The following is a 25,232-nucleotide window of genomic DNA, read 5'->3' on the forward strand; positions in this document are numbered from 1 at the left end:
GGGTCATTATGCTTTCTACTGTTCCTTCTGTTAAGACACCGTGTCTTTTTTTTTTTTTTTAAGATTTTATTTATTTATTCATTTATTTATTTAGAGCGTGTGAGCAGGGGGGAGGGGCAGAGGGAGAGAGAATCTCAAGCAGACTCCCCATCTGAGCGCAGAGCAGACTGGGGGCTCCATCTCTCAACCCTGAGATCATGACCTGAGCTGAAATCCAGAGTCGGGACGCTTAACCCACTGAGCCACCCAGGCGCCCCGAGACACCGTGTCTCAATAGGCCTGACTAAAGGGAGGTGTCCCCTGGGAGGGCTGACACACTCACCGCCCACGCACATTGGCCCACTGGTCACGAGAGGGTGCTGGCAACAGAACCGTGAGAGACTGGGACCCTGGAAGGGTTGCAGAGGGCAGGGGACCTAACTCTTCACAGATGGTAGACTCTGTAAAACTCTATGGACCTTCTTCCCAGAAACAGAAAAATCGCATGTACATTCGCAGAACAACACTTTCCTTTATAGCTGGACCCCCCATGCCTGCCCTGTCACTAAAAACAAAGAAAAACATTTTCCTGCCATGACCTGTCATCACTAGGTCTTTTTTTTTTTTTTTTAAAGATTTTATTTATTCATTTGAGAGAGAGAATGAGAGTGGGGAGGGTCAGGGGGAGAAGCAGACTCCCTGCTGAGCAGAGAGCCCGATGCGGGACTCGATCCCAGGACTCCAGGATCACGACCTGAGCCGAAAGCAGTCGCTTAACCAACTGAGCCACCCAGGCGCCCCATCACTAGGTCTTAATCGACCTTCTTGACCCTTGCCAACCACTTCCAGCCTGTTAGTTCGCCTCACTCCTCGCTGGGCCCTGCTCGGTGTCCCTGAAGTCCTAGCTTTCAACCGCCCCGGCCTCCCGGAATGTTCTTTCAGGCTTCCATAGCGTTCTGCACAGAACCGTCCCCTCCGTAAACGGTGGCTCCCTCTGTCTATGCCTCCCTCCTCCTGGCTGCTGGGGAGGTGGGGCCCAGGGTCTCGCTGGTCTTCCCAAGCTGACAACCAGGAAATAGTTAAAACCCGCCTCCTTGATTTATGCAAGATTCTCTGGAAAGGCTGGCTGAAAGAATTAAAATGAATGATAGCAATTAACTCTTTCACATTAAACCATTAACGGAAGACAGTTTATCTATCAACCTCGGAGGGGTGGGGGCTTTTCTCTTCCATCAGAGATGCTTAGAAGACAAAGCACAGACCTTCTAAGGTGTGAGTGCTGGGGGGAAGGCCCCTCTGGGCTGGGAGGGCTTTCAGAGTCTCTCAGATCCCGTAGGGCCTGCAGTCTACACCCCTGGGACCCCTTCCGGCAGGAGCAGGAGCAGAGAAAGGTTTTGTTTCTCCGGACACCTTCCTATTTCAGTGCTAATCATCTGATCATGGGGAGACCCTGAGAGGTCCCCACATTGTGCTGCCAGTTCTTGGCAAGATTAATGTGGACCATTCTGGAAAGATCATGTTTGTTTTCCCTTGTACAAAGAAACAAAAACATCGAGGCAGGACCGTCGCAGAGAGCTCAGATGATGGCATTTTTAGCAATAAAGTATTTTTAAATTAAGGTCCGCACATTGTGCTTTTAGACAATACTGTTGCACACGTAATGGACTCCAGTCTGGTGTAAACATAACTGTGTCTGCCCCGGGCCACCAAAACACCGACTGGGCTCACTTGTGATGCTCGCTCTGTGGCGGTGGTCCCGGAAGAGAACCCGCCGATCTCCGAGGTCTGCCCGTAGAAGTGTGATCCTGACATGCTTGCTTCCTCTGTGTCCAGCTTATTTCACTCAACGTAATGTCCTCAGGGTTCCTCCACGTTGTCACCTGGGGCAGAGTTTTCTTCTCTTTAAAGATTGAATAATATCCCATCTTCCGTATAGCCCACATTTTCTTTATCCACCCATCTGCTGGCAGACACTTGGGTCGTTCCACATCTTGGCTACCGTGACTAACGTGGCAATGAACATGGGGGCGCGAATCCTCGAAGACCCTGATTCAGTTCTCTTGAATAAACACCCAGAAGTAATTGCTGCATCATTTGGTCGTTCTGTTTTTAATTTCGCCGAAGAAGACATACAAATAACCAACAGGTATATGAAAAAATGCCAAGAGCACTCATCATCAGGGAAATGCAACTCAAAACCACAATGGGATGTCATTTCTCATTCCCACCTGTCAGGATGGCTATTGTCAAAACAAGAAAAGACAGCAAGTGTCGTGGAGCATGGGAGAAACTGGAACCTTCGCACACCTTGCGTGAGAACGCAAAATGGTGCGGCCGCCGTGGGAAATAGCCCAGAGGCTCCTCTGTTTTCTACTCTGTGGGTCAATGCAGCTTGAACCATAAGATCTATTAAAATCTTTTGGTTTGACTTGGAGGTGATCCCTCTTCTAAAGCACTTGGACACCTCCAGCCTGCTTTGGGCCCTCTGGGTGTTCTCTAACCATCTCCATAAAATCTACCATGTTTTGAGCACCCACCCTTGTGCTGTGAGACTTGGATACATGAGCAAATCTGAGCAGAAAGTGTCCCTTATTACCAGAAAGAACGGTGGGCACTCCACAAACAGGGGCGGCTGGTAAAACCTATAGATTTCAGAAGGTACTTTCTTAGGGTTCAAGTGGTGTGCTCAGCAGGGAGGCGGGGAGGAAGTAGTGGGGATCCTAAAGCTGTTCTCCCCCTCCCAGCTCCTCTGATCTAGATAGGGAGTGATCCCTACAAGGCCACCTGCCCCTTTCTGTTATCCCCCTCCCCACCTCCCTGGACCTGTAATCCCTTCGTTCCCCCCACACCCACCCCACTGTAAGCTGGACCCTCTGTCCACATTGGGTTCTCTTTTTCCCCATTGGTTTCTTTTGCTGCTTGGGGGTGAGGTAGGCAGGAACAGGGAACATGGGAGAGGCCCCTCTGGGATCTCATCTTTTAGAGGGTCTAACTTTCGCCCCAGAAAGACTGGCCTCTCCCTAGAATGTGTCCTGCACTTTCTGCATGTTCCCTGGTAAAGAATGTTTTCCCTTCTACTTGGCCTTCTGGTACCAGAGGGACCCATGTGTGCCAGGCCCTGGGACAGGGGGAAAGAGGGCGTGGGCCCCGTCTTCCCACCCAGACACTCTGTAAAGCAAAATCACTGTCTCCATTTTATAAGTGAGAATAGTGAAGCCCAAATAGGCTAATAGCTTGCTAAGTAACAAAAACCAGTCAGGAACCCAATCCAGAACTTAACCTTCAGAAGCACCACACACCACAGGCCACGTGATTCATCTCCCCCTCTCTCTCTCTCTCTCTTTTTTTTTTTTTTTTGGAAAAATATATCTAGTCACACAACAGGTCTTCTTGCCACTACACACATCACACCTGGGATTGTTCTTGAGTCCTCTTCACGAATGAGCCATGGTTGCTTGTGAGACACAATCAGGGTTGTGGCCGGGCCTCCTGGCCCCTCTGCCCCCCCTCCCCAACCCAGCACTCCAGACCAATAGGCAGTGGGAATGGAGGGCATCATGGGGACCCCTGAGGTTTCCCTGTGCAGGTGGCCCTCCCAGGCTGGACCTTGGTTGCTTCTGATCCACAAGATACCAGAAAGCAGAGGATGAAATCTCAGAGCTAGAAAAGATCCAGAATGGGACGTCCAGGCCGACTTCTGGCAGTTTATTTTAGCAAAGATGATCTATCATCTATCTATCTATCATCTATCTATCTATCTATCTATCTATCTATCTATCTATCTATATCTATCATCATCTATCATCTATCCATCTGTCATCTATCTATCATCATCTATCATCTATCATCTATCTATCATCATCTATCTGTCTATGCAGTTTAAGCAAGCTGATTAGGGAATTAATGTCTTACGTGCTAGCTTTCCCTTGGCTAATGAGGGGACCCATGCAGCAGCCTCGGGGTATGGGCTTGCCACTCCACGGGCTGAGCCCATGGTGCTGTTAATGAGGACAGCGGTGTCTGGGTGTTCATCTCCCCGATGTCGTCCCAGTGTCCTTGGGAAGGAAGCCAAGCAGGTATTCTTATCCCTGGATGCGGAGGCCCAAAGAGGCTGCTGACCCGCGGTGCCGAGAGCCCGCCCCTGGAGAGCCTGAGCCCCGAGTCGGGTCCACGGAGGGCGGTCTCTGAGCGCTTTCCACCGGCAGGCGCCTCCTGCCCGAGCAGCTGCGCCCCTGAGACACCCAGGGACCCACACAGAGGGCAAGGCCATGTGGGCAGAGCAGGACCCTGCGGGGTCTCCGAGGAGGGGGTCCGCCCGGCTCCCTGTTCTGGGGTGGGGTGGGGGGCTGAGGGGGCCCCTCCCGCACCCCTCCTCTGCACCAGGCCTGTCCCAGCCCCTCCAGGGCCCCTGACCTGGCCCCTGGGCCTCCTGGGCTCTGCGTGGCCCCCTGCGCGGGGGCCCAGTCCCTCCCGGGAGGACCATCCTAACTGCTCCAGGCTGCCCTCTCCCGCGAAGCGTGTGGTACTGCGTGGGCCTGCGGCAGGGACACGGGGGACCGCAGGGAAGCCTCCAGGGTGTCTGAGCCCCGTGCAGAACCCACCAACTCTGTGTTCCCCTTGGTTTTTCAGGACTACTCCCCAAATGGAAGCAGATAGAGCCCCGTTTTCACGTCCTCCAAAGTCCCAGTCAGAAGCCAGAGCCCACTGGCCTCGTCCAGGCAGGGATCCAGGGGAGCCCCGGAGAGGAGGGGACAGTTCTGGAAGCTGAGCCCCTCCAGAGCCGGGTCCATACAGGACCGCAGCAGCTTGTCCACGGCGGCCCACAGACCCTGTGCTGGGGCCTGGACAGCCCTCTTCAGGGCCATTGTCTGCTCTCCCCCAGGTTCTGGGGAGGCTCCAAGTCCCCCGACTGTTTGGGTTTGGCTCCTGGGGGCATGGCAGGAGATGAGGTGGGGAGAAGAAAGATAAGGGGCTACTCATCCCCCTGGCCCCCTGGCAGGGTGGGCTCAAGGCTGCTTCCACCCCACCCCTTCCTCTCCCTCTCTGTCTCTGCCTCTCCCCCTCTCTCTTCCCTAGTCCAGGAACCATCTCCTGTCCCTGCCCCCTCAGGCCAGGTAACCCCCCTGCCCCCTGTTCCTTGCTGGTTTGTGCTCACGTTCCCAGGTCTCCGGCAGCATGGGATGAACCGTCTTTGCCCCGCTGAGCAGCTCCCGTCCTCTCTGACCACCCTCCCATCACACAGCCCTGCTCTCCCTCAGGCACCCTTGCTCTAGACCAGTGGTCCCTAACTTGGCCTGGGGGTGGGGGGAGGGAACCAGCATCCCCACTTGATCCCAGTGGGCCAAGCTGAGATTGGGTTGCAGCCCAAAGCTGCTGGGCTGACTCCCTCCCTGGAACGTGTTCCCATCTAAGCCTCTGAACCTAACCTGACCCATCCCTCTGCCCCACGCCCCGGCATCCCACAACACCTGTTTCTTCTTTTTCCAAACACCTGCTAGCTTTTAAAATACTGCCCAAGCACCTTTTCCTTTCTTGTGTCCTCTCTCGGCTGCTAGAATGTAAACCCCAGGAGGGCCGAGATCTTGGTCTTGTCAGCTGTCCCTAGAGGTGCCTGGGGCCTAACCAGCCCCCGGGATGCAGTTGCTGGAGGATTTCAGCAGCAGGGCCTTTCCCTTTCCTGGCCCCATGACATGAGGGTTTTACAGTATTGGGTGACTTGCTTATTGTTCTCTCTCCTTGCTCTGGATCAATAGAGACTTTGCGTGTCCTGCTTACTGTGTGTCCACAGTGCCTAGAATACCGCCCCACCCCAAACTCACACCACATTAGTTGACTGAACTCTGCACTTTGCACCCCCGTTTGCGGCTCATAAGGTGTACTCTGCTGCCCCCGGCTGGGCAGACACGGGAAAGGCGTCATCCCAGAGGAGGTGGACATATTCCGGGAAGGCAGGGGGTGGACCAAAAATTTGGTTTGGAAGATGATTGAGCCAAGGTCAGACCAGGTGGTTAAATATTTCCCTTTTGTCATTGTAACGCTGTTGAACTCAGCCAAAGCAGACTACATCTTCTCATTCTTCCCGCCCTTCTACAGTCTACAGCCGGGCAACAGTCCTTCTGGATGTCATCCTGTTATCTCCACGAATATACTTATCTTGCAGGTCATGGGTCTCGATTTTGGGGTTTGATTACTCATGGTTGCTAGACTTTTTGTCCTGGTGGATGGTAGATGTGGCCAGAAAGTGACTGCTACCACAAGGTCAGGCTGCTGCTGAGGGCTGGGGCAGCCAGGCGAGGGCGTCCCAACAACAAGTCTTACTACATCTTCTTCTAGTTCTTGGGACTGGGGAGAGGGGCGTGGGGGCCAGTCAGCCCCTGTCCCCTCATCAGGGTGTGCCTGGTGCAGAGCATCGTGTGTTCAATTGTCTTTGACTTCTTCAGGGGCAGGTTCCTCCCTCCAGATTGATCGTTTCTCCTTTAGGCACAAATTTTGACAGGATGGACCTCACACTCTCTGGCCCTGTAGCATTGTGGTGATTAAACTGGGGCACAATTGTTGCGCTTGCACCTATTGGCCCAAGACTCTCCCAGTGGCAAATCCCACAGCACATTCATTTTGTGAAGTCACATTCACACTTGACCTCTCTATGGCACAAACAGATCTCCTAACACTTCCTTTAAAAACATTCTGCCCCAGTGACAGAATATGGTTCAGCCAGTGCATCCCTACTTCTCGGTGAGAAAATATGGTCATTGTTCCTGGCTTACTTTTTTTTCATATACTATTGTTACTCTGGTGACGTGAGGTATTTGTGTGTGTCTCGCACTACCTGGCAGTCCTTGATAGAAAAGACTGTTCTTGTTCATCCCTGGTATCTAGTGGTTTAGAAGAGCTCAATAAAAGTTTAATAAATGACCTTTGGTCCACTTTCCTCTGCTGTCCCCTCTCTCAAACCAGAAAGCAGCTGTTGGATTTTCTGAGTATTCCCATGAGCCCCAAGGGATGGCATGGAAGGCTGGGCCCCGAGGGTCAGTAAAATAAATCTTGTCATCCATTCCTGGCTCTAAAGGGTCTTCTGTCTCCTTGTTGAAGAGTCTCCCCTCTTTCTCTGGTGCCTCTGCCCTCGTGATGTCTTTGATACAAAGGATCCACATCCCCCACCCCTCCTTGAGAGGAGATAAGTGTCCCCGTGGGGCAGGGAGACTTGAGAACCAGGATGCTGGAGAACAGAAAGGAAGAACCCAGATACCAGGAGGAATACCCCAGACTGTCACCTCCGCATTGAGAGGAAAGTCAGGGAATGACTCCGGGGCTCACCAAAGTTCTGTAGGGAAAAGGGAGGAGGGGAGGGACGGGGTGAGAGGAGAGGGGAGGGCAGAGGAAGGTGGGAGAAAGGGAGGGAAAAAAAGAGAAGGGGAGACATTTACAGGCAGAGAGGGGAGTCAGAGGCAGAGAGATGTAGAAAGGAAAAATGGAGGGAAGAGATGGAAAGATGGTGGTGGAGGGAAGTCACCAACTATAGAAAATGATCACCTCAAGGCTCAACAGCACACAGTGAAGTAAAAATCAATTCATCAAAAAGTTGGGCAAGCAAAGATCTGAAATCTTTAAAATTTTAGAGGGGTGTTTGAAAATTATTTTTGGAAAAATCAGAGAGGGAAGCAAACCATAAACTCTTGACTCTAGGAAACAAACTGAGGGTTGCTGGAGGGGGCGGGCGATGGGGTCACTGGGGGGGGGCATTAGGGAGGGCACGTGACGTAATGAGCACTGGGTGTTATATGCAACTGATGAATCACCGAACTCCACTCTGAAGTTAATAATAATTTAAAAAAAAAATTATTTTTGGCTTACAGAAGAACTTAAAACCTTGCCAGTATGTGCTGTGGTGTTTTAATTCTGATTTTAAGTTGAAAAGCGCACACTTCTCCAAATCTTCTTATTTTTCTGTAATGAAGTGTAAAAAGAACCCTGGAAAGTGGGATCTGACATTTCGCTATACATTAAGATTTTCTATGTTAATGACAACAATTCCCACCTTCTGGTCTTTTAGGATACTACCACCAAAGCCAAAGTCACGGGTGGCCCCTTTGCTTTTTTGATGCCCCCACACATCTTAGCTCTCAATCATAAGCATTTTTCCTTGCATCTCCCACTTTGCTCACAAGGACCTACCTTCTGATGCTCACCCCAGTTTCATGCTTCCAATTCCAGAAGCTTCTGAAAAGGGGGAGGATGACAGGCAGTGGGGATGGCAGCAGCTGAGGTGGAGACCCTTTGATCCCACCTGACCCCCCACCCCCAACATGAACAAGATGGGAGGGGGAGATAGAGAAGGGCCCCCATGGGAAACCCCCTGACTTTCCCCAGGATCAGCAGCAGAGTTGAGAAGGCTCAGGTGTCCCCGGACTTGCCTGTGGCCCTTGGGGCCCCCTGGCCTGCCATCCCTCTTTACCTTTGGGAGAATCTGTAGGGTGGGTTCGCCAGGCTTTGTCCAACTTCTGCTATTATTCATGATGCTTTTCATGAATTTCCTTCATCATACCCTCCCTCCCCCAGAAGAAACCACCAGAGAAGCAAATGCAATATATCTGATTGTATTTCAAAGTTGCTGACTGTAGACAAACTTTGCTGAAGAAATAAAAATTACGTGAGATATTGGAATTAAATCATGTATATATGTATGTATGTGTGTGTGTTTATGTATATGCCATACTTCATGTTTTAGAATTCAGAATTTAGCTCATGATATGCAAAATTTGTACAAATTTATTGCAAGCGTGTCTTAGTGTGAAATCAAAATCTTGACAGAAGGGTAGGCTTTATCTTCACCAAAGGGATGGGGTGTAGTTGTGTGAGATCCCCTGAGGGCTACATAGGTGTGGTTCATGATAAGATTAAAGTTTTGCTCCTGAAGATTCTTCACGGAAAACTGTAAGGAAAAGCAAGATAATGGTGCAAAGAAATTTTCAAATAAAATCTCAATCTTTCCAGATTCCTTGACACGGAGTTTGCTGTTGCTGATGGCAGCTATCCCTGAACTGGGAGGAAGTGGGAACCTCCATTTGAGGAAGAGGAAGAAGGAAGGCTAGCAGCTCGGAGCTGGGGGCATCCTCCGGAGAGAGGCCATCGTCTTCATACTTGGGTTCCTTCTTCATCACCAACAGCCTCCGCCCGGGAGCCGGGAGTCAGGGCTTGGCTTCATGGCTCTCTTCTGCTCCTCTCGAGCAGGGGCATCTTGCTCAAGCCCACAGCCTGGGGTTAAGGCCACCTCCTGCCCACAGAACGCCCTCTGGGACCTTCCGATGTCGTGAGCTGCCTCCGGTGGAAGACATTCAGCAACGGGCAGAGGGGTCCCTGCTTTCTCTGGAGTCCTGTCCCAGTGTTGGGCAGCTCTAGACGCTGGAAATCGCTCTCCCCACGGAGCTGAAGCCTGACTTCTGGTGACATGCACCACATGGAAAAGGGGACTAGGGGGTCTGGAGACAAATGCCACGTTCCCTCCTGAGTCAGTGCTTCACCACCCAACTTAGTCACCCCGTTTTCCCAACTGCCCCTACCATCTTGTTTCTATAGGGACCCACTGTCCTCGACTCCAGGACCTCCTAACTGGTCGTCTCTTCTTGCAGGATGGTGGCCAGGCCTGGACTCATGGCTGGTCTGGCACAGGATCGAGTACAGCACTTGTCTCACTTTGGACACCGTCCTTCTACTGGTAAGTACTGGTAAGACACACTGTAAAGAGCCACAATAAGCTATGTATGGCATTATGTTGAAATGGATGAAAGTGACTCCAAAATGCCTCAGTGAAACAATCCCAGAACTCCAGATCTTAAATTTACACTTAAAAAATGTATGCAACCATTCTGTTCTTTCTTATCTATTGAAATAACAGAAACCACATACCCTGCTTCCTTCTTTTGTTCATTCCTTCTACATTCTATTCACTGGGAGAAAGCTCTCAATTATGAAACTCAGTGCATTTTTATTTTTTTGGTATCAATCTAACTAAAAAAAAAAAAAAGTGGGGCACCTGGGTGGCTCAGTCGTTAAGCATCTGCCTTCGGCTCAGGTCATGGTCCCAGGGTCCTGGGATTGAGCCCCGCATCGGGCTCCCTGCTCTGCGGGAAGCCTGCTTCTCCCTCTCCCACTCCCCCTGCTTATGTTCCCTCTCTCACTGTGTCTCTGTCAAATAAATAAAATCTTAAAAAAAAAAAAAAAAGAAGCAGTTCACTCATTTCTCCCACATCCCGTCCCCTATCTCTGGCAACTACAAATCTGTTCTCTAGATCTATGAGCTTAATTTATATACATATATATATATTTTTTTTTTCTGGGTTCCACATATAAGAGAGATCATACAGTATTTTTCTTTTTTAAAATTTATTTTTATTTATTATTTTTTATTTGAAAGAGAGAGAGCAAGCAGGGGGAGTAGCAGTGGGAGAGGCAGAAGCAGGTCCCCCATCGAGCAGGAAGCCCAATGCGGGGCTCGATCCCAGGACCCCAGGATCATGACCTAAGCTGAAGGCAGACACTTAACCAACTGAGCCACCCACGCACCCCCAGTATTTTTCTCTTATTTCACTTAGCATAATTCCCTCAAGGTCCATCCATGTTGTCACAAATGGCAGGATTTCATTCTTCTTAAAGGCTATATAATATTTTATCTACTCATTCATCGATGGACACTTAGGTTGCTTCCATGTCTTGGCTGTTGTAAATCATGCTGCAGTGAACATAGGACTGCACATACCTTTTCAAATTAGTGTTTTCATTTTCTGTGGATAAATACCCAGAAGTGGAATTGCTAGATCATACGGTAGTACAATTTTCTTTTAATCTCTATGCCCAACATAGGACTTGAACTCACGACCCTGAGATCAAGAGCCGCATGCTCTACTAATGGAGCCACCCAGGCACCCCTGGTAGTGCTGGTTTTAATTTTTTGAGGAATAGATGCATTTTAGAAAGACCGCCAAGGCTAGGGAAAGAGCTAAGAGCTAAAATCTCATCTTCCCAGTGAATGATTTTTTCTACCACTACTTTTCTTGAAGTCGTGACCCTTTCTTATTGAATGAGGTGGGACGTTAGAAGTTAACTGGGGACAAGCAAACCCTCACACCAGTTGTCAGGCTGGAGAAAGAGGTCAGTACCCTATTTCCTTGGAGAAAATAGAACCAAGTATAAGCCACAGGGGGAATGGAAGGAATAAAAATTTTGTAACTGCCTGTTGGTATTTGTAAGAAACTTTCTTTCTGCTGGGTTATGACTTCTGGGAGAACTAGGACCACTTTTTAACTTGTTGCTCACACGTGGTGCCATGCTTTCCAGAAACACTCATGTATAATTGGCTCTTGGGGCAAGTGTTTTCCAAAGACACTTACATATAATTGGCTGCATGACAAACTGGCACTTTTTGGTCAGATACAGTCTGGCTCCAGCCTTCTGAGGAGGCTGATTCTGTCCTTTCTGGAATATGCCAAAGCCATATCTAGTGTCTTTTCTGGAATATGCCATCCCTATGCCAAGGTGTCTCGTGCCTGCCAGGGTAAGTGCCCCAAATTCCAGAGGAGGCATGGGCTGCAAAGCCAACTGCCACCTCCACCTCGTGGGTGGGTCTGCTCGCCTCCCTCACAGCCCGATGCTGAGGCCAGGTTCCTGAGGACAATGGCACTTCACGGCCATGCATGATGACCCGAGCCTCCCAGCCCCTGTCCTGGCATCTGTGATCTTCTCTGCAACAACCGTAGAGTTCATTTGATTCTGGTGGCTGGGCCTTGTCTGATGGAGCCAAGAAACCAGATGTCTTTGCCCAGAATGATCCAGACACCAAGGTTTTCCGATGTAACTCACCTGAGTTTTGAAATATGGCCTTAGTATTATAATGTTCCATTGACCACAGTCAGACCTTGTTCAAAACTGAGGCTTTGGGGGCAGCAGAAGTGTGGGGAGAAGAGACAACGTGAATGAAATAAAGAAACTGATCAGGAAGGCGGCAAATAGAAACAGAAGCTCACCCACGTTCCCTTCTCTGAAGGCTTCTCTTACCTAATTCTGACTATCGCCGCAGTCCTAGGACTGGGGCCTAAACCACATGAAGCTCAGGGCATCTGGTCTAAGAGAGCTTTTCTTTGGAGAAGCTTCTAGGCTTTTATTTTCCACAAGGATCAGGAAGCTCCTTATTCTGTTTTTGAGGCCCTGCAGCAAAGCGATCCCCTAGGGGAGCGTGTGCCGCCGAGGCAGGCCCCAGGTAGGTCTCACCGGCCAGGGATGCACAGGTGCCCACCTGCCTCCCGGCCTTTGCGCGGGCTGTGCCAGCCCCCCCTCTGGTGACAGCACTTCCTTCCCCTGGCACCAGCAGGGACCAGCTACTAAAGCAGCCAATCCAGGGTCAAGCTGAGGCCTTCAAACCCACGGGGATGCTGGAGCCAGATGGATTTTAACTGGAGCCATTCCCCAAGGCTCTCAGCCTCACATCGGTGGGGTGAGGTCCCCCTAGTTGCAGGTTTTCCTAATAAGTACTCCACGTCACTTTTTCCTCCTTCTGGAAGGACAGAAACTCTTCCCAACCCTGTAGGGGCTCCACTAGAAGTTGCTGTCTGCTTCGAGCATTCATCTGAAAACAGGCGGCTACCACTTAAAACCTAGAGCACCGAAATGGTGTAAGTCCCCCCCCTCTAATTACTTGGTAACACAGAGTCACCCACCCACCGTCCCAACGGTGCCCCTCTGGGTGGATGTGGATGACAATGCCGACTAGAAGAAACAAGGAGGAATCCCGTTCGGCAGGCAGGTGGGGACTTTCTCCCGCACAGGCTCCTAGAATACAGCTGTACTCACAGGGCCGGCTGTGCACTTTCTCTCTGTCAAATAAATAAATAAAAAGTTTTTGGAAGATTTATTTATTTGAGAGGGAGAGAGAGAAAGAGCATGAGAGGGGTTGGAGAGGTAGAGAGAGAGGGAGAAGCAGACTCCTGGCTGAGCAGGGAGCCTGATGTGGGGCTCGATCCCAGGACCCTGGGATCATGACTTGAGCCAAAGGCAGATGCTTCACTGACTGAGCCACCCAGGCACCCCTAAATAAATAAAATCTTAAAAAAAAAAAAAAGACTTAACTGAATTTCTTTTTTAAACTGCTCAAGGGTACAGGATACTAAAAACAGTCCCAGATCATACACACTAGGTGACAGAACGAGAAGTCAAGTCTTAAAAGAGTAGCCCATACTTTTTCCCTAACATTGGAAAGAAACCCACATGTTAACAAAGGATCAGCATCTAAATAGACTTTTATTTTTTCCTTTACTTATTTGGACAGAAAAGAAAATTCATCAGCTTTCATCAGAGTCTCCCCAAGTGTTGGAAACACATTAGACTCAGAAAGAGTGGACCTCGTAGAAAAGCGTCACAAATTAAAAATATATTTCTCCATGTGGTAAAAGTGCTTTCAATCCAATTAAAGGATACGGCAAAGGTGTTCTGAAACACAATTGAAAATGTGGCCTACAATCCGTGGCGTCGAATTCAAACCACAGGGCGTTGGGGGGTCCTCATGAACCTAGGATGCGGAAATGACATGGAGCTGGGGAGCATGCTGCCAGCGACACATGGAATCAACAGAGTATGAACAAGGAAGAAAGTCCCAAAGCCTGAGTAGAATAGATTTTGCATTTGTAAAAAATGAGGGGGCTACATAAATTGGGGTGCAGGGGGATCACGTAACTCCAGAAGTCACTGTTTCTCGTCTGTGGGGGATGGTCAGGCCAGTGCGCGAGCCGGGCTGAGGCCTCCCCCGGAGACACGCGGACCGCGGTTCCCAAGGAGCCCCGGAGGCTGTGGGAAGTCAGCGGAGCCCTTGCTGCTGATTGCCGGACGTGCAGCTCTCGGTCCCCGGATGAGGGAGCCCCCGGCCCTGCGGGACATCACACCCGACGGAGCTGGGGGCCCCGGCCCATCACAGGGCTCGGGTGTGCCGGCCACAGGGCCCCGAGGGCAGACAGGGGTAGACACCACCAGGTCACCGCACACGGGGCCGAGGCCGGGGTGGGGGAGCAAGCGTCCTCTTGTTGTTTGCTTCAGCGATGCTACACGTTTTCGAAACAAGGAATTCTGCCAATGGCAACATCTGTGACAAAGCGTAAGGCCCACAGACCCCCCCACTCCCCCCCGGGATCCTTGATGGAGTGGAACCACGTCCGTTCAGGAAGCCAGCTGCCCCCTCCGGCCCCAGTACAGTCACAGGGCCTGGAATGCCGAACTGTGCTCATGCAAGGAGTCACGGCTGCGGTGGGGGGGAGGGGGTGGAAAAGAAGGGGGGTATTTTCCTTTTACAGAAGATCTTAAGCAACAGTAAGAAAATAACCTGAAGATATATTTAAAAATAAAAAATAGCATCACACATCACTGCGGTTCTGTTGGCATTTCCCCTCCCCCCCCCCCGCCCCCCCGCCCCCCCGCCGGGCCACCAGCCAGAGAAATGAAGTGAGTAGGGACGCCTCATTTATTAATCAGAACGGGCAACCGCTCCCCCCATTGCATCCCTGCATTTTCATGGCCCAGTTTGTGTTTCTTGTCCTAGGAGACCCGTTCTAAGTGGCTTGCACGAGGCAAGTGCCAGAGAACGCTCTGGTCTCCCGCACACGCCCGACCGCCTCAGCGCGACCCGCTCGCTTCCGGTCACCTGCAGACACGGCACGAGGGGGAACCAGTTCACACACGTCTTTACACCCTCACAGAGCAGGCCCTTCTAGCGGAACACGCTACGGCTCATCCTGTCCCCGGCGCCTCTGGTGGCGACAGCCTTCCCGGGCCCCCGTGCCGAGGTGAGCTCCACGGGTGTCCCGAGGATGCGGCGCCCCGCTGGGCAAAGGCCACCGGCAGCGCCCGGGCCGCACGTAGAGTCTGGGTGCGGCGCCCGTCCCGGCACCGGGTGGGCGGCTTCTGGAGGGAGGACGTGCTCTTCTTTGAAGGGGAACCGGGAGAGCAGCCGTCGTCTGACCAGGCCCACCCCGGGCCCTGCGGAGGCCGGGGGCGCCCCTCCGGGCCCACCCCCTCCCCCCGGGGGCGCCCAGGGCTCCGGCTGGGCAGGTCAGAACGGCAGGCTCTCTCCCTCCTCCGGCCTCCCGGACCTGGTCCTCACCTGAGCCCGGCCGCGGCCGCATCACTGGGCTGGCGAGGCCTCCTCCAGGCCCAGCAGCTCCCGCACCAGTCTCTCGCCAAACTGCGCCCGGCTGTACCTCGTCACGTGGTAGGCGTCGGACATCTTGTAGAGGATGTAGGCGTTGTTGATGGCAATGCTGATGGCGAACCAGAACACCTGCTGCCACGTCTTGTTCGGTTTATGAGAAATGAAATACCTACAAGGACAGAGGGATAAGAGAGGCTGACCCCAGGGGTTCACGGGCGCCCGCGTCAGGGGGGGATGGTCCCAAAGGGCCTCATCATGGCCAGTGCTGCTACCGAGGAGCTGCGGGGGTGGGCGGCAGGCTGGGGGCCGGCTCCCGCTGAGGCCCTGTCACACTGAACTTGACCTGGGACTAAGATGAAAACCATTCCTATCAGAGGACTGGGTGGGAGTGGAGTCGCTGGAGGAGATGCTGGAATGGGGAGCCAGGCCTTCCCTGGCGAGGCTCAGAAGCTCCAACCCGAGCTTTGCCCAGCGCCCTCCTCGGACGCCGTGTCCCAGGCACACTGAACTGCCTCCACGTCCCAAGGGCAAGTTCACCCTCAGCTGCAGGCGTCTGCAATGTGTCCCCTCCTCCCGAGTGCACGTCTCTTTGCCACCCCCGCCTTCCCTTCAGGTCCAGGACGGATGTCACCTCAGGGAGGCCCCTCCAGGGCCAGCCCAACTTAGGACTCATCCCTGCACTGTATCCTCCATCACATCTTTGTCTCTGCACCGGACTGAGGAGTGTTTGAGGGTCAGTATCCTCACCACCAGCAGCCCAGAGCGGTCCTGAACGTGTCTATTAAATCAATGCGGATTTCTTTGTAGTAACCGCATGGAATCAGCAGGTGCTGAGCACACACCTGGTGTGCAATAAACATTTGCTCAAGGACTCCCAATGGAGTGGGGCTCCCCTCCAAACCTAGGCTCAGTTTTCCAGGGAGAACTGGGTCCTCGGTTTTCTCTCTTTGCCATGAAGTCCAGCAGATTCCCCTCCAAGCGGGCTGAGTAAACGCCCACCTGTCTTTGGGGTTACTCCAACTTTGTTCTAGGTTGTGAGGCTCGACCCTGGCAATTAATAGTCACACTCAGGTTCACCAGCAATCGCTTCTTGAGTTCCTGTTACAGCGCTGGGGGTGTGCACCTGCTCCGGGCATCCAGAGTGGAAAGAATTATGTAACCTGCGCTGGAAACCAGGGCTCAGTGTGATGGGCCGCAGCTGTGAGGGACGGGCGGAGGGCAGTCCAGCCGGGGGACGGAGGGTGCAGGCTAGACCCAAGTGAGTGGAAGGAAGGGCACCTCAGGGCAAGGGTGGCGGGGGAGGAGGCAGGGCGCCCGGACGGGAGGGGGCTGCACGGGCAAGCCCAGAAGGCCAGGACGGGGGCTCAGGATTTTGTCTCCCAGGGGCTTGTTCTGTTCATTCTGAAGCTGGGGGGCTCCTGAGCACCCAGCAACCTCTATTCCGCGCCCGCGAGACCGCAGGAGCCTTCCCGTGGCTATGAGCCGCCTGTTCACTCACTTGCTGTACTTGTCATCGTACTTGCAGATGTAGCTAAGGTGGGCAGCAAACGCCTCCACGGCCAAGGGGCAGGGGATCTCCCCACTCTTCCTCTTGATGATCACTCCTGCGGAGGAGAGAGAAGCTCACACCCCCTCCCGAACCGTCTCCTGCACACGCCCGCTGACGAAGGTCCTAGCTCCACCCTGCCTGGCCGTGCTGCCATGCAACTGGGACCCGAGGGGGAAGGGGGGAGGGCGAGGGGGAGAAGATGGACACCAGTCCCTAAAAGCTTCCGAGGACTTGAGAACATAAAGTTAGGTGAGTGCGTAGGGGTGCTGCGGGCACGCGGGGTGATGGCGGGCCCAAAGGTGGCTTTAAGTGACACCGGGGAGGGCGCCGCACCTGGCAGGGCCTTCAGAGAGCAAAGGGGAGATGCAGGACTCACTCTCCCCACCTCCTCCCTCCGCACACGAAGGCTGCCGAGGTCAGGGAGCGCTCGAGTCCTTTCTGCCTCCTCTGCCTGCCTCCATCACTGCAGAAGGGCGGAGTTACAGATCCAGAAGAACGAGGAGCCCCCCACCCAACAAGCCCCAGGTTCCCCCTTCCATGCATCCCAGAACTTCTGGGGGGCCCTGTGGACTAAGGGAGGGAAAATGCCTTTTGCATCCTGCCGCTCCTGGAAACTCTGCCCCCCACCCCAACCCCAGGCCTTCAAATGCCTTTGCTCTACTAAATGCAAATGGGAAGGTGTCCAGGGGTACTGCCCACTGATCGGGGTGCGAGGAGCAGAAAGAGATCAGTTAGCCCTCCTCACCCTGCTGCCCAAACCGCTGCGGGACCACCGCGTTTCCAAGACCCGCCCCACAGGCCCACAGCTGCCCTCCAGACATGACGCGGAAGACGTGGAAGAACGCTTTTGTCCGAGGAGCCGTGTGCGCTCAGGTTTGGCTGGGATTTGCTACCATCTCCTTTGACCAGCCTCCCCCCCACAGCATCATGTGATTATGAGAACAACACTGTTTTTTGGAGTGTGTTTTTCAAAAGGGATCAGTCTAAAGGAGTGCGAAGTTTTCGTGCTACTTGAATGGATATGGTGAAGTACAAGAGGGGTATCCCCTGCAGGCATAAGGGGCTTCACCTAGCGTGTCTCCTGCCCGCTCACCAAGGGACCTGCAGGAGACAGGAGTGTAGGGATCCATTTGCACAGACTGAGCCCTGAGCTGGGATCTTTGTTTCTTTTGGTCCCTGTCCCCCAGCCATGCCCCCAGATACTGGTTTTTCACACCGAGAAGTCCCCGGAGAACTTGAGGTTGGCAGGGCCCCACCCCTAGAGATGTGGTCTCGGGAGGCCTGGAGTGGGGCCCAGGCAATGCATTTCCTAAAGCTCTTGGAGGGTCAGAAGGCCTTGAGGCCCAGGCTGGGGGCTTCCTCCTCTCCAGAGGGTTCTGGGACTCTGCATGGAGATGCTCTATTGTCTGGTGATCCAGCCACGCAGGCGGGGTGGGCATGTTCTGCAGCCTCCAAGGAGGGCTGTCCCTTTCCAACGGTGCCCCTGAGCATGCCTGTTCCTGGTCCCTTACCTCGGCCACCCCACCCCAGCCCAAGACCGATCAGGAAAGCATCCTAGTCTCACACATGAGCCCAGGCCTGGGCAGGTTTCCCAGCTCCGTTTTCATTTGTCCGAAATTACAGCTTCCTCTGAATCTAAAGAGGCTCGGGCCCCATAGGGCTCCACGGAGTGCACGTGGATATGGGCGCATCAGATCATCCCTATACAGGAACAGAGTCCCCTCCGTTCTTCCCCAGATGTGGAGGGTGACTCGCTCTGAGTCACCCAGCTTTCCAGGGAGTTGGGCTCACGCGCCAAGGGGCTCGGGGTCGACCTCGTCCCTGGAGCTCCCACAGCCTGCAGCTCCGGCCTCCTGGGTGACCGCCGGGGCCATAGTTCCTTGAATGCCACAGGGAACCTGCTCCAGCCCTTCATTCCCTCCTCATCCTCCTCATGGTTGTCAACTTACGAGGCTTTCTGCTGGAAATCTCAGCAGAGTGGCTTCAAACCCCAGGTCTGCGCTCATCTGCTTGAGCATTTCCCCCATTTTATAAATCACCCTCGTCCCTGGTGATATTTTGGATTTTGAGATACTATTCCAGCTAGAAATGTCCCGTAATATCCTTTTCTGAGGACCAACAAGCTTGGACATGGGACAGGTTGACAAGAGGCTGATATTTACTGGTGTTGCTGACGTCACCTGTACGCGGCCCAAAGGTGCCCTGGGCGAACCCTGCGCATTCGCAGCTGTGTGGGATCTCCGTGCACACACGAGATACCTCTGCAGCACCACGAGATCGAGCAGACCAGGTGGGAGAAACATGTGTGCTCACGCGCGGTGGCAGCCCCGTCCACCACCTCCCAAGGCTATTTGTGGCATGGCTGACGTTCGTTCTGCCACTCCGTGAAGCTGAATGAGTCAAGCCCTGACTCAGTCCTACACCCGCGTTGTGTGTGCGCATCGGTCTCATGGAGCCTGAACCCCAGGTGGGCCAGGACTCTGGTAGGGAGAGGACAGATCCAAAACGGATTTCAGAAGGCAAGCAGAAGGGTTGGGTTCTCCATACGGATATCCCTGGAAATGTGACTTTTAAGAAACCTGTGCACATGCTCACGCTCTCTGAAAGAAGGGACGTTTTTCCTTAGAATCCAGAAGAAATAATAAACCGATTCCTAAAATGTTCCTAACCAGTTATATATTTACTAAAATTGGAAATTCTACTCAACTTTTAGAAGAGCGTGTGTATATATATATATATGATCACAGCACGAGAGAGTCTAAAGCTGAAAGGCAGTCTTTACAATATTTGAGACTTCATCCTCTGGGTGATATTTTTAAAAAGTAGAAAAAGAGTTTTTCTATAAATGGTTCAGGCACGGAGGCAGGCCTGCTTGGTCAGCCAACCCTTGCCACTTAATTAAAAAAAAAAAAAAAAAAAAGAGTAAAAACCCAACTGATGCCAGAGGATTACTGTAAAGAGCACAAAATCACACTATATGACAAGCAGGTGATCTTACACTCATTCAGCCTTGGCACAAAGCAGGGACTTCCAAAGCTCTTGTAAGAACAAAGAATGTGACCAACAGATCTGCCCGTGCAGAAGGAAAAACAATTTTAGGTTTAAAAATACTAATCATAAATAAAAGCAAAAGTAAAACAAATCCAGAAAAACACTTGCCTATTATACACATAAAATTTGCTTTCAACAAGACAAGCATCTCAAAGGACAAACTGAAGAGAACACGAAGAAATCACTGAAAATTGGCCAACAAATTCACAAAGAGATGCGCAACCTCTCCAGTAGTCATGCAATTTAGATTTAAAATTCTGTAGCATTTTCACCCCCCAGATTGACAAATTTAGGGGAAAAAACGTGTTGGTAAACGCAGGAGGAGTATGGGTCCTCTCATAGCCCGTCACAGTGTTAAGAACGGTCTTTCGACAACATGTCATCAAAAGCCTTCAAAATGTTCAGACCCTCTGGGCCAGCTACTCTACTCTCAGATTTATTTTGAGGAAATGATCAAAGATATTCCCAAATGTATGGAAATATTCACTACATTATTCATATAAAAAATGGATCATTAATGAGGGTGCAGAAAAATTACGACATTTTAAAAAATGAAAGTACATTGAAAGGAAAAATATCTCCCTTCATTAAAAAAAAAACCAGACAAAACCAAACACTCTAAGATGTGGACTAGTGAAAGGAATCCCCCATGGGGAGGAGAGAGGGGCCAGCCTGAGCTCTCCACACCGCCTCCCTGCCTCCGGGTGCTTCTGCTCCCAAGCAGGCCTGGTTCATGGGTGTCTGGGCCACCCACCCTAGGGGTGCTGCCAGAGGGGCTGAGGCATACTTTCTGGGAATTTTAAGGGAGTCTAAAATTTGGGAATTTGTGATTTTATTTATTTATTTATTTATTTGAGAGAGCATGAGAGAGAGAGAGAGCATGAGCCAGGGTAAGGGGCAGAGGGGAGGGGAGAAGGAGGCTCCTCACTGAGCAGGGAGCCCAATGTCAGGCTCGATTCCAGGACCCTGGGATCCTGACCTGAGCCCAAGGCAGATGCTTCACCGACTGAATCACCCAGGTGCCCAGGATTTTGTGATTTAGAGTACTTTAGAAATGGAAACTACAACTGAAAGAAACACAAACGCTAAATTTTGGCATATTTAAAGATCAAGCCTACCAATTTTTTTCTTCCCCAGCAATATCCTCTTTGCTGGTTCCCTTGGTGACGGATTTAAGGCTCTCAAACCTTGAGATTGGGGTTTTAAGGTTTTGTCATCTTAAATCGTATTGCATAATTTATAATTTGTTATGCACAATTTGGTGGGAGGCAGCTCCTACAACCTCTTCCCGAACTTTCTCCCCGTGAATGCTCTTGCCCAATCAGGAGAGTACGGAAGTCCAATTCAAAGTCCCACCTTCGGCTTGCAAGGTCAATTCCAAACATTTCCTCTAAGGGCCCTTCACACAGCCCTGGAGGTTTCTATAGCTCTCTACACCTAAGTCCCATAGGCTTGCGTCCCTGGATTCTAATCTCCACTGAAACATAATGTGACTTAGGTGTGTGTGCAGGGGGTGAGGGATAGAATAAATGAACAGCAGACGTTAATTAAGCAGCCCCCCCACAAACGTACACATCACAGAGATACACCACACACACACCCACATACATGCCCCCACACTCCTCCCCCACAACTGAGCCCCCTACAGAGTTCCTTCAGAAGAGGAAAGATGTCTTAATAATAAAGGAATACAGGGGATTTTCAAATACACTATGTAAATGCAAATATTTCTGTAAAGTGCCCCACTGTCATTTCCATTTCCCTTTTCAGCAGTTTACAAGTGTTTCAGCTGTAGCTACTTTAACTATAGAATCCTTGCTAAGTAAATCCCTTTGTTATGAATGGATTCTAAACCCCCAGGAAGATTAATGACAGAATCACCTGAACGCCCCAAAACACCAGTGGGTAACCTCGAAGAACGACGCCAAAGTGATAAAACAGTGGATATTTTCCCCTCCCATCAGAACAGATTCTTCAAAGACTCCTAGATGATCAAGTGATCGGGGAAATGCCGTTCGAACACGGCCACTCACCGTGGCCACGCACAAGCCGGGGGACCCACAAAGCCCGCCGCCGTGGCTTCTCTCCCAGCTGGCAAGCCACGCTGAGCTGGCGGCCCGCGGGCCCCGGTAGCTCCTGCCCACCTCCCATCCCTGTCGGATGTGGTGTGGTGAGTGCTGGGGAACGGGGGCTACCCAACACCAGAGCTGCAGAGTCCCCCCGGGGCCCCACCTTGCTGCACCGGCGAGTAGGCATTGGTCAGGAAGCGGAAGTGCCCTTTGTTGTACCAGCAGATCAGAGACATGTTCCCCTTCATCTTGATGCGGTGCTGGCCCCGGGCTGGGGGGGTGGCCGGGCTCGTCAGCATAGACAGGGGCAGGCCGGTGCAGTCACTCTTCCTGGAGCTGAGCAGGCCGCAGCAGTAAATGTCTGCGGGGAGAGGGACACAAATCCGTGTCCACACGGTCACGGACAGCCCGCGCACACCGGCGTGGAGGACGGGACTGCCCCGTTCTGAGGCTGACGCTTGGGAGACGGGCCCCCTAGAAGTCCCCGTAGAGGAGACTGCTACAGTTCGGGGACTTCTATCCCGAAGGTGCTATCTCTCCCAGGACTTCTGTAAGTACCTTTAAGATGACACACGAGACCATCACATGAGCAGTGAATTGGCAGTACCAACGGGAGTCTCGTCGTTACAGCGCTCACAGCGCTGAGCATGTGCACCCCTCATCCCATCTGCTTCTATAAACTTCTGGAAACTTCTGCACCCATGTTATCCTACCCACATTACAGAAGAAGAACTACAGCTCCAAGAGGCCCCCAGGCTTCCAGCTAGGAGGGCAAGGCAGGGATTAAGCACAGGTCTGTCTGCTGTCCAAGCCTGACCACAGTTATGACCCCCTAACACTCTGGCCAAGACTGGACAAGCCACAGGCCCCGCCCTGTGCTTGCGTGCACAGTACCCAGAGGCAGCGTGCAGGACGGAGCCCCCGTCCCCTTGGAGGTAAGTTAAATGCAGAGGAAAGAATCACCAAGCAATATGCGCCAGGACAGCGTCCTGCCTCTGAACGTAAAGCCTCTCGAGGGAGGGGCGACAGTGTGGCCTTTAATGCACAGAAGCTTCCATGGGGGCAGGCGGGATTGTGAGCACAGGCCAGTGTGAACAAGGAGACCTCGCTAAATTCCGCCCTGGGCTCGAGGCCTTTCCTGGCCCTCCCCACGCACAGGCCTGCCCCACTGAGCGGGCCACGGGGAGCCTGCTTCTCCCTGCAGCCAGCTCCAGTCTGGATGCCTGCAGGGGGCGTGAAGCGGCCCTTTTGACTGAAGTCACTGGGGACGGTCTCATCCTCAGGGTCTTCAGTGAAAGACTGAAGTCCGCCGAACACTGACACCCTATCGTCAGTAACCTGAAACGTTCTGTAACCGCGTGCATGCTTCCCTCATCCCTGCATCTGCACCCCAAGGCAGTTCCAGGTACCCCAGGGCTTCATGGCCACGCACCCACCCCGGGACTGGACTAGGCGGGCAGGGATGGCAGCCCAGGTTCTCACCACACCCTCATTCTTCCCACGTGGCTGGTAACACACATGAGGGCCAATTTTCTCCACCTTGACTTCCACGGCCCCTCTTCACATAGTCTGACCTCTCCACCCTGAGTTCTCCCCACAGGTAAACCCCTGTCCAGAGCTCTGTCGGGGACTGGACCTCGCAGAGGAGTAAGACCCAGCAGGGCCAGCAGAGCACCAAGTCCAGCGGCTGCTTCATCCTTGCCGTGGCGGAGGTCAAGGTCAGAAGGTGCTGGCTCCCTATGACTCGAGAGGATTTTAAGGCCAGATGTCTGATCCATTGCTCAGCAATAGGTCTGCAATTCCAGTGGCTGCCATAGCGGAGCAGAGGCTTTTAATGTTTCTCCCGAGTGGACTAGATATAAATCCCCCAAAAATGTGGGAAAAAGCAAAGGATAAGCAGCCTGCTCTCGGGCTCCCTGACTCAGTCCAGAGCTTTTTCTCCAGCCCCATTTCTGCCAGAGCCGCAAAGGCTTCCCAATCTTTCAACCGATGAACAAAGCATCTCAGCACCAGGGATACTAAGAATTTTCTGAGGCCCACTGCCCTGGAGCCTGTATTAATCTACATAATTCTCTGTGATGTCCTTGTCAGCCTGAGCGCCCACATCATAGGTGGGGGCTGAGTCCAGACTTCCGGGCCTTCGCAGGAGCGGCATCTAGGCGCTACAGAGCAAATGTGTGCGTTCCCCCCAAATTCCTCTGCGGAAAGCCTCATGCCCCAGGGGAGGCTGTTAGGAGGCGGGGCCTCTGGGAGGGGCCTGGGTCGTGGGGGTGGAGCCCTCGTGAATGGGAGGAGTGCCCTCAAGAAAAGGGACCCCAGAGAGCTTCCTGTCGCTTCCATCACGTCATGGGAGGTCTGCAACCTGGAAGAGGCCCTTCTAGGGCTGGCGTCCTGATCTTGGACTTCTGGCCTCTAGAACTGTAAGGAATAAATACCTGCTGTTTATAAGCCGCCCAATCTGAGGTACTTTGTGAGAGCAGCCCGAATGGACAAAGACACCGGGAGAACCGCTGGAATGGCCCCGGTCTCACAGGGAAGGACACAAAGGTGCCCTGGGCAGAGTGTGAGCCCGAGGCAGGCGTGCCCTCAGATCTCTGGTGCCCGGCAGGGTCCAGGTACGTGGCAGGCACACCGCGGGCTGAAACCGCTGTGTTCCCTCCTGGCCGCAGTGGTCTGTGGGCCGTGCTGGTCGCTACGCACCTGCACCCCCCAGACCTCCCCACCACTTCTCCAGGGGGGCGGCGGCCACGCTGGGACTGGCTCGCCACACAACAAACCTTGCTTTTCCAGCTCCTCAAACAAGGTCAGGCTGGTGATGCTGGGCCCCGTGAAGATGATGTAGTTCTTGCCTGCCGCATTCCGGCACAGACTTCGGGCCACCATGCTGTGCAGCTGGGGCTTATTCTTCAGTGCGTCCAGCCCATCGGGGCCCCCGCCTTCCTTCAGGTGGACGTAAATCTTGAACAGAAACACACAGGGGTCCGTGAGCTCACGGAGTGTCAGGCTGGGGCCCAAAGCTTCGGGAAGTACAGGCTGCCCTCGCTGGGCCAAAAATGGGTGGGAAAGCCACCTCTCCCTTGAGCCACTGGTTCGGCAGCCCCTACCACCCCATCACCTCCTCAGCCCGCAGAGGCCCCAGGTCACTCCCAAGGCCACCCTGCAGCCTAGGCAGCTGGTGGGTCCGGCCAGGACTTCGAGGTTTGGACATGTCAAGGTAGAGAAGAAAAGGGTCAGACTATTACAAGTAATGAATGAGGTCAGTGCAAACAGTTCGGAAGCATGGAAGGGACTTCAGTTTACAATAAATAAAAGTTTAAGACTACCGTACCTGTAAGGATAAACTGGTCCGTGTACTTTCCATTTGAATACAGTTGTTTTTTGGCGGGGGGGGGGGGGG

The 25,232-nt window shown here is 52.7% G+C and overlaps 1 protein-coding gene across 3 annotated transcripts; it reads right to left on the minus strand.

Annotated features, from left to right (window-relative positions):
* Positions 1–13,250: 13,250 nt before the first annotated feature.
* On the minus strand, positions 13,251–25,206 carry PGBD5 (piggyBac transposable element derived 5). 3 transcript variants are annotated; one of them, XM_081824255.1, is made up of 5 exons: positions 24,613–25,206; positions 21,999–22,196; positions 16,665–16,770; positions 15,119–15,335; positions 13,251–14,260 (listed from the first exon to the last, which is right to left on the minus strand). In XM_081824255.1, exons 1-4 carry the CDS (start codon positions 24,716–24,718, stop codon positions 15,140–15,142), a joined length of 606 nt encoding a protein of 201 aa, XP_081680381.1. In that variant the 5' UTR covers positions 24,719–25,206; the 3' UTR covers positions 13,251–14,260; positions 15,119–15,139. The 3 variants fall into 3 exon arrangements, with proteins under 3 accessions (XP_081680381.1, XP_081680380.1, XP_081680379.1); XM_081824254.1 differs by having other exon boundaries at positions 13,251–14,919; XM_081824253.1 differs by having other exon boundaries at positions 13,251–15,335.
* Between the last annotated feature and the right edge of the window lie 26 nt (positions 25,207–25,232).

This window comes from Leptonychotes weddellii, chromosome 6 (assembly GCF_054177405.1).
Source record: "Leptonychotes weddellii isolate Sample4059 chromosome 6, ASM5417740v2, whole genome shotgun sequence".
NCBI classification, from domain to species: Eukaryota; Metazoa; Chordata; class Mammalia; order Carnivora; family Phocidae; genus Leptonychotes; species Leptonychotes weddellii.